Consider the following 12,946-nt stretch of genomic DNA (forward strand, 5'->3'; position numbering starts at 1 on the left):
TTTAGTGCAAAGACATTCCAGATCTGACTTAATCTCTCTGGACATTTTCTATTTTATTTTCTCGTCGGTATATTATTCAACTATTCTATAAGAAGACATATAATGTATGTACGTTATAAGTTAGAATGCGATTATACAAAGAGCTTTGGATTTTTTTTCTTAAAAGGATGGAACATAGAAAGTTCATACTTTTTCTGCATAGTTGTTGCTGTCGATATATTTCATGTTACTAAGTTACAGATTTACAGTCAACAAATCCAAAATTAATTGCAACTTTATAAGAACGGGACGTTACAAATCATTCAATGCAATTAGGCGAATACGTACACCACTGAAAGATAATCTCTCAAATCAGTCAAGTCACTAAAGAGTCATTAGAAAACTTGTTTCCGGTCATAGTCATTATAAATGAATCTTTCCTACGTACGAAATACTTAATGAGGGAAGAGTCTTCGGTTTGCGATTTGTAATTTCAGAGACATCATTAATTGTTGTTGTTCTCAAAATTACACAATTGCTTATTTTACTGCGGTTGTTTGAATTCATTTTGATTTTCGAGGTTATGGTTAGGGGTTAAAATTAGTTTAACTAGTACATATTTTACATTTAATTTATCTATAAAGAAGTTTCGTCCAACTGCGTGACGGCATTGTACCGTTACATGCGTAAAACTACCACGTGAAAATTACAGTATAATTTAAAAAAAGCGAGACCGAGTGAAGCCTTTTGTTTGGTCCTTTTCCCATTTTGTTGTTCCCACTAGCTATGATAATGCTCAATATGGGGTCCACGTAATCCGGTAAAACCACGACGGATACCAATAAAAGACAAAGTTATTAACCCAAAGATAAATTAATTAATTCAACCCAAAAAGAAAAAGAGAATCTCCCTATAAGTCAGTCATTACTTTATATAGACAAAATAAACCCATCATATCATCTTCCTATACACAATTCTATATCCCCCCCTCGTCTTGATATATGAGAAGAAAAATAATTGTCTTTCAATTGCGTTAAGTTCCATGGAAGGAGAGTACTTATGAAGATGCAGCTGCAACTTTCGAAACGCTTGAATCACATAATTGTCTGAAGAGTTATATTCAAGCATGGAAACTATGTGGTGGTTGAGACAAACGAGGAGTCTACTTATAGTTCCAGTCTTCAAATGTTTGGTGGCTATATGTTTGGTCATCTCCTTGCTAGTTTTTGTAGAGAGTGTCTATATGAACATTGTAGTACTTTACGTCAAGCTTTTGAAACGCAAACCTGAGAAGACCTACAAATGGGAGGCAATGCAAGAGGACATTGAGCAAGGAGGTCAAAACTTTCCCATGGTTCTTGTGCAAATCCCAATGTACAATGAACGAGAGGTACTTTAATATAGTTTTACGAATTAATGATCAAGTATTCAATTATAATGATATGGAACTTCGATTTTGTTTTGAATCCACAGGTCTTTCAATTATCCATAGGTGCTGCTTGCAGACTCATATGGCCATTGGATCGACTAATCGTTCAAGTTTTAGATGATTCCACTGATCCCACCATCATGGTACATATAATTGATTGTGTTCAAATTAAAAATAAGCAAACACTTGAGTCTTTTTTGCCTTTAATTAATTGTAAAGACACACAACAAAAAGGTTCTTTTTGTTTCTTTTTTGCTTTTGCCTTCACTGGTCATAAAGACAATGATTTAGCTATTAATATTCCAAATATTTAACGTCTTAATCGCAGGAAATGGTGAGCATGGAGTGTGCTCAGTGGGCAAGCAAAGGAATAAACATAAAATGTGAGAGGAGAGACAATAGAAACGGCTACAAAGCTGGAGCTCTTAAACAAGGTATGAGGCATAGCTACGTCAAACAGTGCAACTACATTGCCATCTTCGATGCTGATTTCCAGCCAGAGCCCGATTACCTCCAACGCACTGTCCCATTTCTCATCCACAATCCGGAGCTCGCTCTTGTTCAAGCTCGATGGAAATTTGGTATGGATTCACTAAATATTTACTTTTGACAATTGACATAAACATGTGCTTCTACTGTAAATTGGGTTTGAGATAAATCAAGTATACAGTTATAATCATATGTGTTGTTAATGAAAATATTTATTGGTGCAGTGAATGCAAGCAAGTGCTTGATGACTAGGATGCAGGAGATGTCCCTCAATTACCATTTCATGGCAGAGCAAGAATCCGGTTCCACTAGACATGCCTTCTTCGGTTTCAATGGTAACATCCCTATCAACATTTATTTAAATACTATTTCCTCTGCTCCATTTTTTTTAATAAAATTTCGGTACTATTTATATTCTTATTTTCTCTAGAATTATATTTAGTTTCATAGTGTCTTTAGCTATGCTAATAATCGCTAAACCAAGCCAAATGTTACTGTATAAAATGTATTATGTTTATATTTATTGGCTAAAATCAAATATTAAAAATATAATATAACTCAAAAACCAACTTAATATCACAAATAGTATAACTGGAGTTTTGCAGGGACTGCTGGTGTATGGAGATTAGCGGCGATGGAAGAAGCCGGAGGTTGGAAAGATAGGACCACCGTTGAGGACATGGACTTGGCCGTTCGTGTTGGTTTACACGGCTGGAAATTTGTCTTCGTCAACGACATTACGGTATTTTCAATTGTTTTCTTTGTTGGACTATAGTTAGTTAATGATTGTGTCCAAACATATTCGTCACATGTGTAGTTTGCTTTGCACATACTTTATGGAAAGTTGAACATGATTGTATAAAAAAATATATCAACAGTATGATAACGTGCACATTCCGTTGCCATAATATAATAATGTATTTACGTGTGGATGTCAAATAAATAAAGCTTTTTATATACTATAACAAGATAGTGGTTATTGTAGGTGAAAAGTGAGCTACCAAGCCAGTTTAAGGCTTTCAGATTCCAGCAACATCGATGGTCATGCGGTCCAGCTAATCTCTTCAGGAAAATGACTATGGAAATTATTCACAATAAGGTAGTACTTTTCTAACTTCATTATTTCATTTTTGAGATAAAGAAGTGCCCGAAATTTTGGTGCCAACCGTCTTTTATTTATGGCAAATATATATTTTTTTACGAGAGACAAACACCCAACGCACGAATGCATGATGTCAATTTCAGTTTATATTATGGTTAAATGATCTTTAAACAAATAAAAATAACGTTTTGGTAATGCATGTGATTTGCTAATGTGAACAGAGAGTAATGATTTGGAAGAAACTGTATGTGATCTACAGCTTCTTCTTTGTACGGAAGATCATAGTCCATTTCTTCACTTTCTTTTTCTATTGCGTCATTCTTCCAACGAGCGTATTCTTCTCCGAAGTCAACATTCCGACTTGGTCAACTATCTACCTTCCTTTTATGATCACTTTCTTCAACGCCATCGCCACACCAAGGTTAGTGCATTCTCCTTTCATATAACCGCAAGGTCCGCAACTTGTTACTTGTTCAGGTTACACTATAATATTGATATGAAATTATTTGTGTAGATCATTCTACCTCGTGGTTTTCTGGGTCTTGTTCGAGAATGTAATGGCTATGCATCGGACTAAGGGAACTTTCATCGGATTACTCGAAGGAGGAAGAGTAAACGAATGGGTCGTCACCGAGAAATTAGGAGATGCTCTTGAGACTAAGTTACTTCCACAAGTGAAAAAACCTCGCAATGGGATTCTCGAAAGGTAATTAATATCAAAGCCAAAGGTAAATAATGTCTCTAAAAAAGTTAAGGATATTAACTTGTTAAACAAATTGTTTTTTGTTTGCAGAGTAAACACAAAAGAGATGATGGTGGGGATATACATACTGTGTTGTGCATGCTACGACTTTGCATATGGGAATACATTGCTATACATTTATCTATCCATGCAGGCTCTTGCATTTATTATATGTGGATTTGGTTTTGTTGGAACTTAAAATGTACCTATATATTAGACATCTTACTCTAACCAAGAAAATAACATTGTAATATATCTGTTACATATTTAGCTAAGCACTGCATAGACTGAAACTGGTAAGAGTATAATTTCTTTTTCTAGATTATAGAATTCAATACTATCTTGGCTTTATATTTGTACAATGTGAGTTCTTCGGTATGGATGGTGTGCCTAAGATTATGTACAGTGTAACTTGTGGAATATCATGATGATTTTAGATTCACTTATTTCCTCCACTTCTGTCATGTTCATTAACAATTTTTCTTCCATTGTGTCTGTCTTTGTGTCTGGTTCCTATTCTCTTAGTGTCCCACCAATTATAATCTTTTTGGTGAGTCTAAAGTAATGTCTCCATCATCTTCCTCAATTATTTTGACAGATTGTAAAGGTTTTTAGACTTAAGTTGAAAGTCCCTCTGTAAAGACAACACTATTTGTCTTTTTATCAGGACAAAGAATATATCCCATCCTATAAGACAAAACTATTAAACAACCAAAAGTTAGGGTACTTTCACAAACTTTTGAAAAGTAAAGGGATCGATTCTTAAATCTAAAAGACTGATGCTGGTGCCCTTTCAACATTATTGCCATATGCTGTAGGCCTAGCCTAATATACTGGATATCAAGTGTAGTAAAATTTCCCTTTTTACGAAACACTAAAGTAGTTAGGGACCAAACCCAAGAACTAAAGGAGAGATTCTCAACAAGGGTTCTAAAGTCTCTTTGGTGAATTTTCTCGCAAATAAAACACATTTCGAACTTGTAATATTCTCACTATCCTTACCATAATACGGACACTTATCTGTAAACCGGATACGGTTAAGAAACTCGTCGGTCACATCAGGCCAAATGAACCGGGCAGGATGTGGACCGGCTCTGGACCAATCAACCCAAGTCAAGCTCCGGTTTGCGCTCATCTCTCCATGCAACATGTGAACGAATGTCGGGATATAATGCTCGTCCATGTAACAAGGCGGTTTACAATACTGATCGAATATCTTGTAATAAACCGTGTCTTCAATTATATGAAGAGCAAGCTCACGGGTTGTTTCAAACCATTGTGATCCTTTTCGCCAATGTGTAATATTGATTTGTGGATACATTTTGGGGTTGTAACGGCCTCGACCGGGAGTTCTTGGATCGTCGAATGAGCCGATGTAGCTGAGATTAGTGCCGGTTAAGTAATCGTAGATGGTTGTGAAGTTGAAGAGTGGGATGCAAGAATCGGACAAGAGGACGAATCTTTGGTTTGATTCGTCGAGGAGAGCGTTGGCTAGGAGTCTTCTCTCTGCGTCTACCATTGTTGATGTTCCCCAATACACTGCCTGTTTCATAATTATGTCACGAAACACCATTAAATCAAGGTTATTAATTATTAATTATTTTATCAATACAAAGTATATATACGGTTCAAGAGGTTTTAGGGTTTTTTAATCTAATTTTGTTATCCTTTAAAGTTATTTATTTACTCAAGATTAATTAGAATACACACGATTTCTTATATGTTTATCAATTATTTAAATCTGTAAAAGTCACTAAACCTAGTGAAAATCTGTAAAAGTCACTAAACCTAGTGAAAATCTGTAAAAGTCACTAAACCTAGTGATGGGTTCATGCAAGGGTTGCAAATCAAGATATATGCACATGCTACGTGAAAAAACCCATCTTGTCAAATCTAAGAGATGTATGTAACCATTGGTAGAGTAATGATACAGTAGTAAGAAGTTAATATTATCACCTGGCTTGGGATTCTTCTTGAGTAGAAGACGGATGTTTCAGGGTAATGTTCTTGAAAAGATGGATTAGTATGAACATATATTGAATAAAACCCTTCATGTCCTTCAAAAAACTTATCCCACAAATCAGCCAGTGGGAGTCCGCCACCTGTTAAAAACATGAAAGCCACTTTCACAACAATCTTCTCATCATTGTTATGTCTCCTCCAAAACCATGATGATGAGGATGATGATGATGGTGATGATAATGACGAGATCTTGGAGAAGAGTTCTTGATCAGTCATGTTGTGTTGAAGTAGTTGTGTTTGCGACTCTCGTTTGATCTCCATCGTTGTTGAGTGGTTGAATAGTAATGTGGACCATAATGTTTGGTGTGTCTTCGGCGCGGACATGTGGAATGCTTTTAGTTGTAGACAAAGGAAGAGACCAATAGAGAAACCGATGATAAAGAAAAGTGAGCGTAAGACATGATTCCCATTATGTAAGAGAATCAACCTCACGGGCTTTGAGATGAGTAAGTGTTCTTCTTCTTTCTTGCTCTTTTGATCAGTGATGCCCATGGTGAGAAGAGGGAGAGAAAAGTGAGCTGTGATCGGTGAGGATTTTGCAACAGTTACTATAAATGCATAATTACAATTTGTAAAAGAATATACAAATGGTTTTTGGAATATACAAGTTGTAAAAGAAATTCTGTAAATGGTTTTTGGAGTGTATTAGAATTTAGACAAAGTCAAATGAAGACATTAACAGGGTTGACTGTGGAAGGAAGGGGAGAGAACTATAACCATTTTTTGAGTGAACAAACATATATAGCGTGTTTGATACGAAACTTAGGTTTTAGATCTTTAACACTAGTGCTTACAATTTGACGAAAATTTTATCTTGCCCATAAGACGGGGAGTAAGAGGTACAATAGATTGCAGTCCAAGTAAAGGTGATGAATGGTGGTATTACAAAAAAAAAAAAAAAGTAGGAAGTGTGCGCTAAATGTTCGGTGCAGACCTCTACGTAGTCGAGGAGCAAGATTTCAATATTTCATGCCTAATTTTAGGTGCACCTAAATGTCACTGCCGGAACTTTCCCCTCCCTCTTTTTTTTTCTTTAGGCAAAATAGTCAAATACGATTTAATTGTTCTTCTCATGATAGATTAGTAAATATAAAATCTTAAGGACTAATTATTACTTTGCTTAGTAGAGGCAAAAGTAAATTAAATAAAAGACCAGTTAGGCTGGGGAATTCTTACTTGTAGTTAGCTAGAGTTGTTTAGACCATTTATTTTCGGCACGATCAGTTCAATATGTTAATCAATCGTTAAAACTATTAGTTTGGAAAGAGAATTATATGGTGGGAAAGGAAAGCCAACATGTAGTGATGAATCGATTTCTCGTTATTTGATTGATTACTTAGTCCATTGTACAAGTTATTAAAGAGCAACAAGAGTAGACCGAAAGAGAGATAGTTTAACTTAACTAACAAGATCAATGACGAAACAAAGTGGTATTGATTTCTTTTTTTTTTTTTAATTTTAAGCTCCGGATGTAAGAGCAAGCTCTATTTCCTCGAGTGACCGTCCTTTAGTCTCCACCACGTTTCCTGCAATGTACATGACTGCAAGGACACACACTCCTGCGAATCCCAAGTAGACACTGCTGATTCCGAATTTAGTCACAACGCTCAAGAAGTAGAGTCCAATCACAAAGTTTGAGATCTGTTGGGAAACAAGAGAGAAAAAAAATTAGAAACAGAGAAGGTACTCTGTTCTGAACCACATAGAATTATATTTTATATATATATATATACCCAGTGCATGCCGAGAGAAAGAGCGACGGCTTTTGCTCTGATCCTGGATGCGAATATCTCTGGAAGCAAAAGAGCCGGTACTGGGCCAGCACCAAGCGAAAATGACAGGACATATCTGGTTAAACAAACGAGCATAAGACTCGGTCAAGTCTGAAACAGAGAGGCTCTTAAGAGTGTCAAACACACAAGAGATTGATTGACTTACAGAACAGTTCCAACAACAGCGAGAGGTCCAGAATATGCAGCAAGAGCCTTCCATGTGAAGGACAAAGAGAGCAACAGCATAGACAACGCCTTTTCCATACAAAAACCACAAAAATTAAGTTAGCCTCATTAAGCACAAAAATGGCAATGCAGGTTGAGATTTAATTTGTACCATTCCACCAAAGCTAGTAAGTAGAAGACTTTTCCTTCCCATTTTGTCCATCAAAGACGAAGCAACAGCAGTTCCTGCGACAGGATTCTTATCAGGTCATTTGTTCGATTATGTTGGAACTCAGTGGGAACAGAGAAGTGAGAACGAACCAAACACGTTTGATGCTCCAACAAGAGCACTGGCTGCAACATCAGATTGGATTCCGGCGCTGCGGAACACGGATGTAGAGTAGTATACAACTGCATTTATCCCAGCTAACTGTTGAAACAAGAAGAGCGCCGCACCTACGCTTACAACTACAAAAACAAGAAGTTGAAAGAAACTACGTAAATAAGAAAAACAATGAATCTTCAGCAAGTCTTGCAATACCTTTCCAGTAGCGGCTGCTGAATAGATCAAACCAACCTGCCTCTGGCTCAGAAGTACCTTGGCCAGAGTTTGATAAGTCACGCACTAGTTCAACCACTTTTTCTTTACCATACAGAGTTTTAATAGCCTTTTCGGCTTGAGTAAGTTTTCCTTGCTGCAAAATTGATTTCCCTGCTTAGTCAAAAAAATGATCTCAGTTAAGTGTGTGAGTTGCGTTCTAGGAGAGTACCTGAACGAGCCACCTTGGGCTTTCTGGAGAAAACCCCATTCCTATGGCTAATAGAACGGAAGGGATAACTGCAACACCAAACATCGTCCTCCACCTACAAAATCATGAGATCAAAGTTATAAACACAATATGAAACCCAATATATTGTTCGGATGAATCAAAAAGGATTCACATACCATAGAGGGTTTGCTGCAAGGGGTAATCCAGCTATCAAGGCTGCGAGTATTCCAATACATATGAACAACTGGTTCACAGATCCGAGTGCACCGCGAATTTCAGTTGGTGATATCTGATGCACATCATCACACGCTTCAGCACCATAACATATATAAGAAATGACTAACATCACAAACTTAAAAAAATTAGAAAACTCAAGAGTTAAAAACAACCTCGGATATGTAAAGTGGTACAATGGCTGATGAGATTCCGATTCCAACCCCTGCGAGCAGACGTCCCACAATCATAGTCTGCACACTCTGAGCTGTTGCACTACGTAACAAACAAAAGAGAGAAAATGCGTTAAAAATAATCACTTTATAAACTTCCCATGACTTAGTACTTGAAAAAGTTACCATAAGAAAGCTCCAATAGCAAGCGGGATAGCATCCAATTGAAACGTTCTTGTCCGTCCGAATTTGTCAGCTAATGCACCTCCGGTGAAAGAACCGACCGTTGCACCAGCAAGCAACGCGCTAACAATCCACCCTGCTCAGAAGCAACCACAGAGAGCATACCAATTAGAAGCTAGGCTACCAATGGTAACACGAATCAAAATGATGTCAAAATTTTCCAGTTGAAGTAGCATGATGATACACACAGATGATTACTCTCAATGTTTATATTTCAAGACTTGCCTTGCAAAACAGCATTATCAGCGATACCAAGATCCTTAGCAAGGTACTCAAGAGCACCGTTAACAACCCTGATTCAAATCCAATGGATGTGATTCTATCAGTAAAAAGATTCATAGACTCAAATGTTAGTTACTCATATATCATACATACCCGAGATGATAACCAAACAAGATAGCACCAAGACAAGCAACACCAACGAAGGGTAAAACCGTCCCTGAGCTTTTTCCTTCAGATCTCAGAGGTATTGCTTCTTCTTCGTCACCACCACCTACAGTTCAATCAACTCCAAAGTCAACCAACAAACATCTATATAATCTACTAACAAGTTGCTAAGCAATCAAACTATGACGAACCAGAGGAGGCTTGTGCTCTAACCGATCGAGCTTTGACCGAGGAGAGACTGTGAATCCCGTTCTCAGCGCGAGCAAGCTTCGCTCCCATGGCTTTCGAGGCGGAAGAGTGGAGTTGTGCGAAGTAAGAGCCGGTGGAGAAGCGAATTCCGGTAGTAGTCGCCGATCTGCTGACGAGGTTAGAGAAGCTACGTCTCTGAAACGCAAACGCGGCGTTTCCTTTAACAGCTGCGTACGTTGACGATTGCATTTTTTTTTAAATCTTAGCTTTTATAACCTGCGACGAAAAGAAAGATAAGTCAAACACATCGAGAGAGGATCGCATTAAATCAAACGAAATTGTTACATTGATGACGATCGAGACTAAACGCTCTCTCTCTCTCGATCGCGACTGGTTAACCAAAATCGAGTTTTCAACTTCAGATTTGAAAAAAAAAACGAACGAACAGCATAGGGAGAGAGAGACTAAAGCGAAATTCGAGTAGGAAGCTACCAGAGAAACTTGGGAGACTCCGCGGAGAGATTGAGATGATACTCTGAGAGCGAGCTTTATCAGATATTTTTGATGCCGATACAGAACCTCACTTCATAGCTTATTGTCGTTTTCAGAAACATTTCATTTCCATATATTAAATTATAGTTTGCAATTTTATGTAATAATTTATATTTATCTTCATTATCTACTGAATGTGATGATGCATCTTTTTTTTTCTTTTAACATCTTAAATTTATTGATCAACGTAACTCATTACATGAAACATAAGATACATCAAACATGTGATGATGCATCTTTATATATTTTAACTGGAACGAAAATTCTGAAATGTAGTTTCAAAAAAAGAAAATTCTGCAATGTAAATAGAAACCGTAAATAGCATTTGGTTTTACAAATTTTTTTGTAAATCAGAAATTTATTTTCATGATCCTCGACTGATAATTTCATCTTTAACCAGAGGTTCGTTGCCATATGGGAGACAGTCGGCTGCATGTAATTCAACCAAGTATGAAATGATTGGTGCAAAAATGTATATTAGCAAAATAAAAAAGTTGCAAAAAAAAAAAGTATATTAGCAAAAGAGTATATAAGGGTAAAAATATGTAAAACGCTACAAAACAAAAAGAGAGGGAGAATAATTTTTTTTTTTTAAAAAAAAGAGAAGTAAAAAATGACGCAGTTAGACTATTTGGCAATGGTGGATTTTCTGGTCTGGATTAGATTTTGGATGACGATGGCCGCACCTGATAAGAGAAGACTACTAACTCACGTGCCGTGTAGAGAAGACCTTATAAAAAGCCTTTTAGCATATTAGTGTGGGCTACGATTAGAAGGCCCAATCATTTATCATATTAGTGTGGGCTACGATTAGAAGGCCCATTAAGTTATAATCCGACCATTTCTAACATCTTCGTCTCTCACCGGTCGGTCTCAGGCAGTTCATCTTTCTTCTATCTCATACCAAGGAAAAATCTCTTTTAACTTTTTATTTTATTTTCGTAAGCCTGAAAGATTCGAAAACTCCAGAAGAAGAAGAGGTTAGCAACTGTTGTCTTCTTACACTGAGAAACGATTAACTAATCTTAAGCAACCCTTGTAGTTAATCACTAACCTCTGATTCTTCTTTTCGGTTACACTTGCCTTATATCTGATTCTCTGTTGTTTTATGATTTCGAATTTCGTGAAAACATGTTATCTCTTCTTTTGTAATATGTTCGATATTATATGAAAACGAATGTAGTGTTTCTGGAAGTTTAATAAACCATATGACAATACATTTGCTCACTACAAGGTTAAATTTTTCATGATTTTTGCAGCATAGGTTAACTCTAACAGCTCCATGTTCTGCTCGGCGTATACACCAAGTTGCATTTACCATTTTCATGTCAACAAGCCTGTTTGTTGTCGGAAACCGAGGTTTCGGGTTTGTTCATCTACTTCGAGCGAGAGTGACAGGTTCAAAGTAGAGTACACTCCGTGGCTTATCGTAGGATTGGGTAATCCAGGGAACAAGTATCAAGGAACAAGACACAATGTAATTAAAAAAAAATCATTTTTCTAAGTTAGATTGATTTAGATCTCTGCAATGATACAAGTTTTGTGTGTTGTTATCAGGTTGGTTTTGAGATGATTGATAAGTTGGCTAGAAAAGAAGGTGTTTTGATGAACACAATACAGTCCAAAGCTCTAATCGGAATAGGTATTTACTTCTCTTGCTTTGGGTTTGAAACATGAGAAAAGCTGATGATGACTTCTCGGTTGTGTCTATGTCTCTGATTAGTACAGGTGCTATTGAAGAAGTACCTATCTTGTTGGCTAAACCTCAGACTTACATGAACTTCAGCGGCGAATCGGTTTGTATTTGTTTATTCATCACAACACTCTTATCATAAGCTGCACGATCAGATTCTCATACGTGAAACTGTTGTGGTGTTCGTTTAAAGGTTGGATCTTTAGCTGCACATTATCAAGTACCGTTGCGCCACATTTTGCTGGTAACGTTACTGACTTTTAGCTTCCTTAGAAAGCAGAACAATGTCTCTTGTTATGAAGCTTAATGTGGGTTTATCCCTCTTAGATATACGATGAGATGGCGTTACCAAATGGGGTTTTGAGACTTCAACCAAAAGGAGGTCAAGGCTATCACAACGGGTATGTATGCATGCAGCTTGAACATCTATGTGTGTGTTCCTCTGGTCTAGAAGCTGATGTTACTTTTGTATTTGTTGCAGAGTAAAGAGTGTAATGGGGAATTTGGACGGTCGTAGAAACTTTCCTCGACTAAGTATAGGTACTTTTTTGGTTCGGTTGAGACATGATAGTATCATTTGTTTTTCTCTGAAGCTTAGTGTTTTGTTGATTTTTGGTCAGGCATTGGTCATCCACCTGGAAACATGGATATGAAGGCTTTTCTTCTTCAGAAGTTTAGTCCATCAGAACGGAAACAGATTGATGAAGCACTCGAGCAAGGGAGTGAAGCAGTGAAGACTCTTGTCCTCAGTGGGTTCAGTGGAGGAATCTCAAGGTTTAATCTTGTGCAGAAGTATAAATTCCACAAAGTATAAATGATAAAACTAACAGACGAGGGATACAGATTGGTTTAGCATTTTCATTTTGTTGTTAAACAGATGATTACAATACCAACAAATTAGTATTGTATATTGCTTTGTTTGCAACTGCAGATAGGAGTCTATATTATCTGAATTTAAGTTTAACATATCAAAAGAGTAAAACGTTATGTTATTGTTTCGTCCTTTCAATGTATGCAAGGTTGATG

General features: G+C 36.9%; 4 protein-coding genes across 5 annotated transcripts; 2 read left to right on the forward strand and 2 right to left on the reverse strand.

Moving 5' to 3' along the window:
* Positions 1 to 946: 946 nt before the first annotated feature.
* On the forward strand, positions 947 to 4,194 carry LOC106372025 (probable glucomannan 4-beta-mannosyltransferase 11). The gene is made up of 9 exons (XM_013812147.3): positions 947 to 1,369; positions 1,453 to 1,551; positions 1,737 to 1,989; positions 2,122 to 2,232; positions 2,503 to 2,639; positions 2,883 to 2,996; positions 3,221 to 3,420; positions 3,514 to 3,705; positions 3,793 to 4,194. The coding sequence occupies exons 1-9, from the start codon at positions 1,106 to 1,108 to the stop codon at positions 3,938 to 3,940; spliced, it is 1,518 nt and encodes a 505-aa protein (XP_013667601.2). The 5' UTR covers positions 947 to 1,105; the 3' UTR covers positions 3,941 to 4,194.
* A 430-nt stretch (positions 4,195 to 4,624) lies between these two features.
* LOC106370519 (glycosyltransferase BC10-like) lies at positions 4,625 to 6,937 on the reverse strand. The gene is made up of 2 exons (XM_013810519.3): positions 5,698 to 6,937; positions 4,625 to 5,284 (listed from the first exon to the last, which is right to left on the reverse strand). The coding sequence occupies exons 1-2, from the start codon at positions 6,253 to 6,255 to the stop codon at positions 4,625 to 4,627; spliced, it is 1,218 nt and encodes a 405-aa protein (XP_013665973.2). The 5' UTR covers positions 6,256 to 6,937.
* A 125-nt stretch (positions 6,938 to 7,062) lies between these two features.
* Positions 7,063 to 10,374, reverse strand: LOC106372026 (plastidic glucose transporter 4). 2 transcript variants are annotated; one of them, XM_013812148.3, is made up of 14 exons: positions 10,168 to 10,374; positions 9,678 to 9,951; positions 9,475 to 9,592; positions 9,325 to 9,392; positions 9,043 to 9,175; positions 8,860 to 8,959; positions 8,647 to 8,759; positions 8,471 to 8,564; positions 8,242 to 8,395; positions 8,022 to 8,168; positions 7,873 to 7,946; positions 7,702 to 7,790; positions 7,497 to 7,611; positions 7,063 to 7,404 (listed from the first exon to the last, which is right to left on the reverse strand). In XM_013812148.3, the coding sequence occupies exons 2-14, from the start codon at positions 9,922 to 9,924 to the stop codon at positions 7,222 to 7,224; spliced, it is 1,635 nt and encodes a 544-aa protein (XP_013667602.2). In that variant the 5' UTR covers positions 9,925 to 9,951; positions 10,168 to 10,374; the 3' UTR covers positions 7,063 to 7,221. The 2 variants fall into 2 exon arrangements, with proteins under 2 accessions (XP_013667602.2, XP_022549225.2); XM_022693504.2 differs by lacking the exon at positions 10,168 to 10,374 and adding an exon at positions 10,021 to 10,060.
* Positions 10,375 to 11,080: 706 nt separating this feature from the next.
* LOC106372027 (chloroplastic group IIB intron splicing facilitator CRS2-B, chloroplastic) lies at positions 11,081 to 12,923 on the forward strand. Its single transcript, XM_013812150.3, has 8 exons — positions 11,081 to 11,207; positions 11,487 to 11,704; positions 11,785 to 11,869; positions 11,956 to 12,023; positions 12,114 to 12,164; positions 12,248 to 12,321; positions 12,402 to 12,460; positions 12,541 to 12,923. Exons 2-8 carry the CDS (start codon positions 11,510 to 11,512, stop codon positions 12,732 to 12,734), a joined length of 726 nt encoding a protein of 241 aa, XP_013667604.2. The 5' UTR covers positions 11,081 to 11,207; positions 11,487 to 11,509; the 3' UTR covers positions 12,735 to 12,923.
* The last annotated feature ends 23 nt before the right edge of the window (positions 12,924 to 12,946 follow it).

Source organism: Brassica napus, chromosome A10, assembly GCF_020379485.1.
Source record: "Brassica napus cultivar Da-Ae chromosome A10, Da-Ae, whole genome shotgun sequence".
Classification (NCBI taxonomy): domain Eukaryota; kingdom Viridiplantae; phylum Streptophyta; class Magnoliopsida; order Brassicales; family Brassicaceae; genus Brassica; species Brassica napus.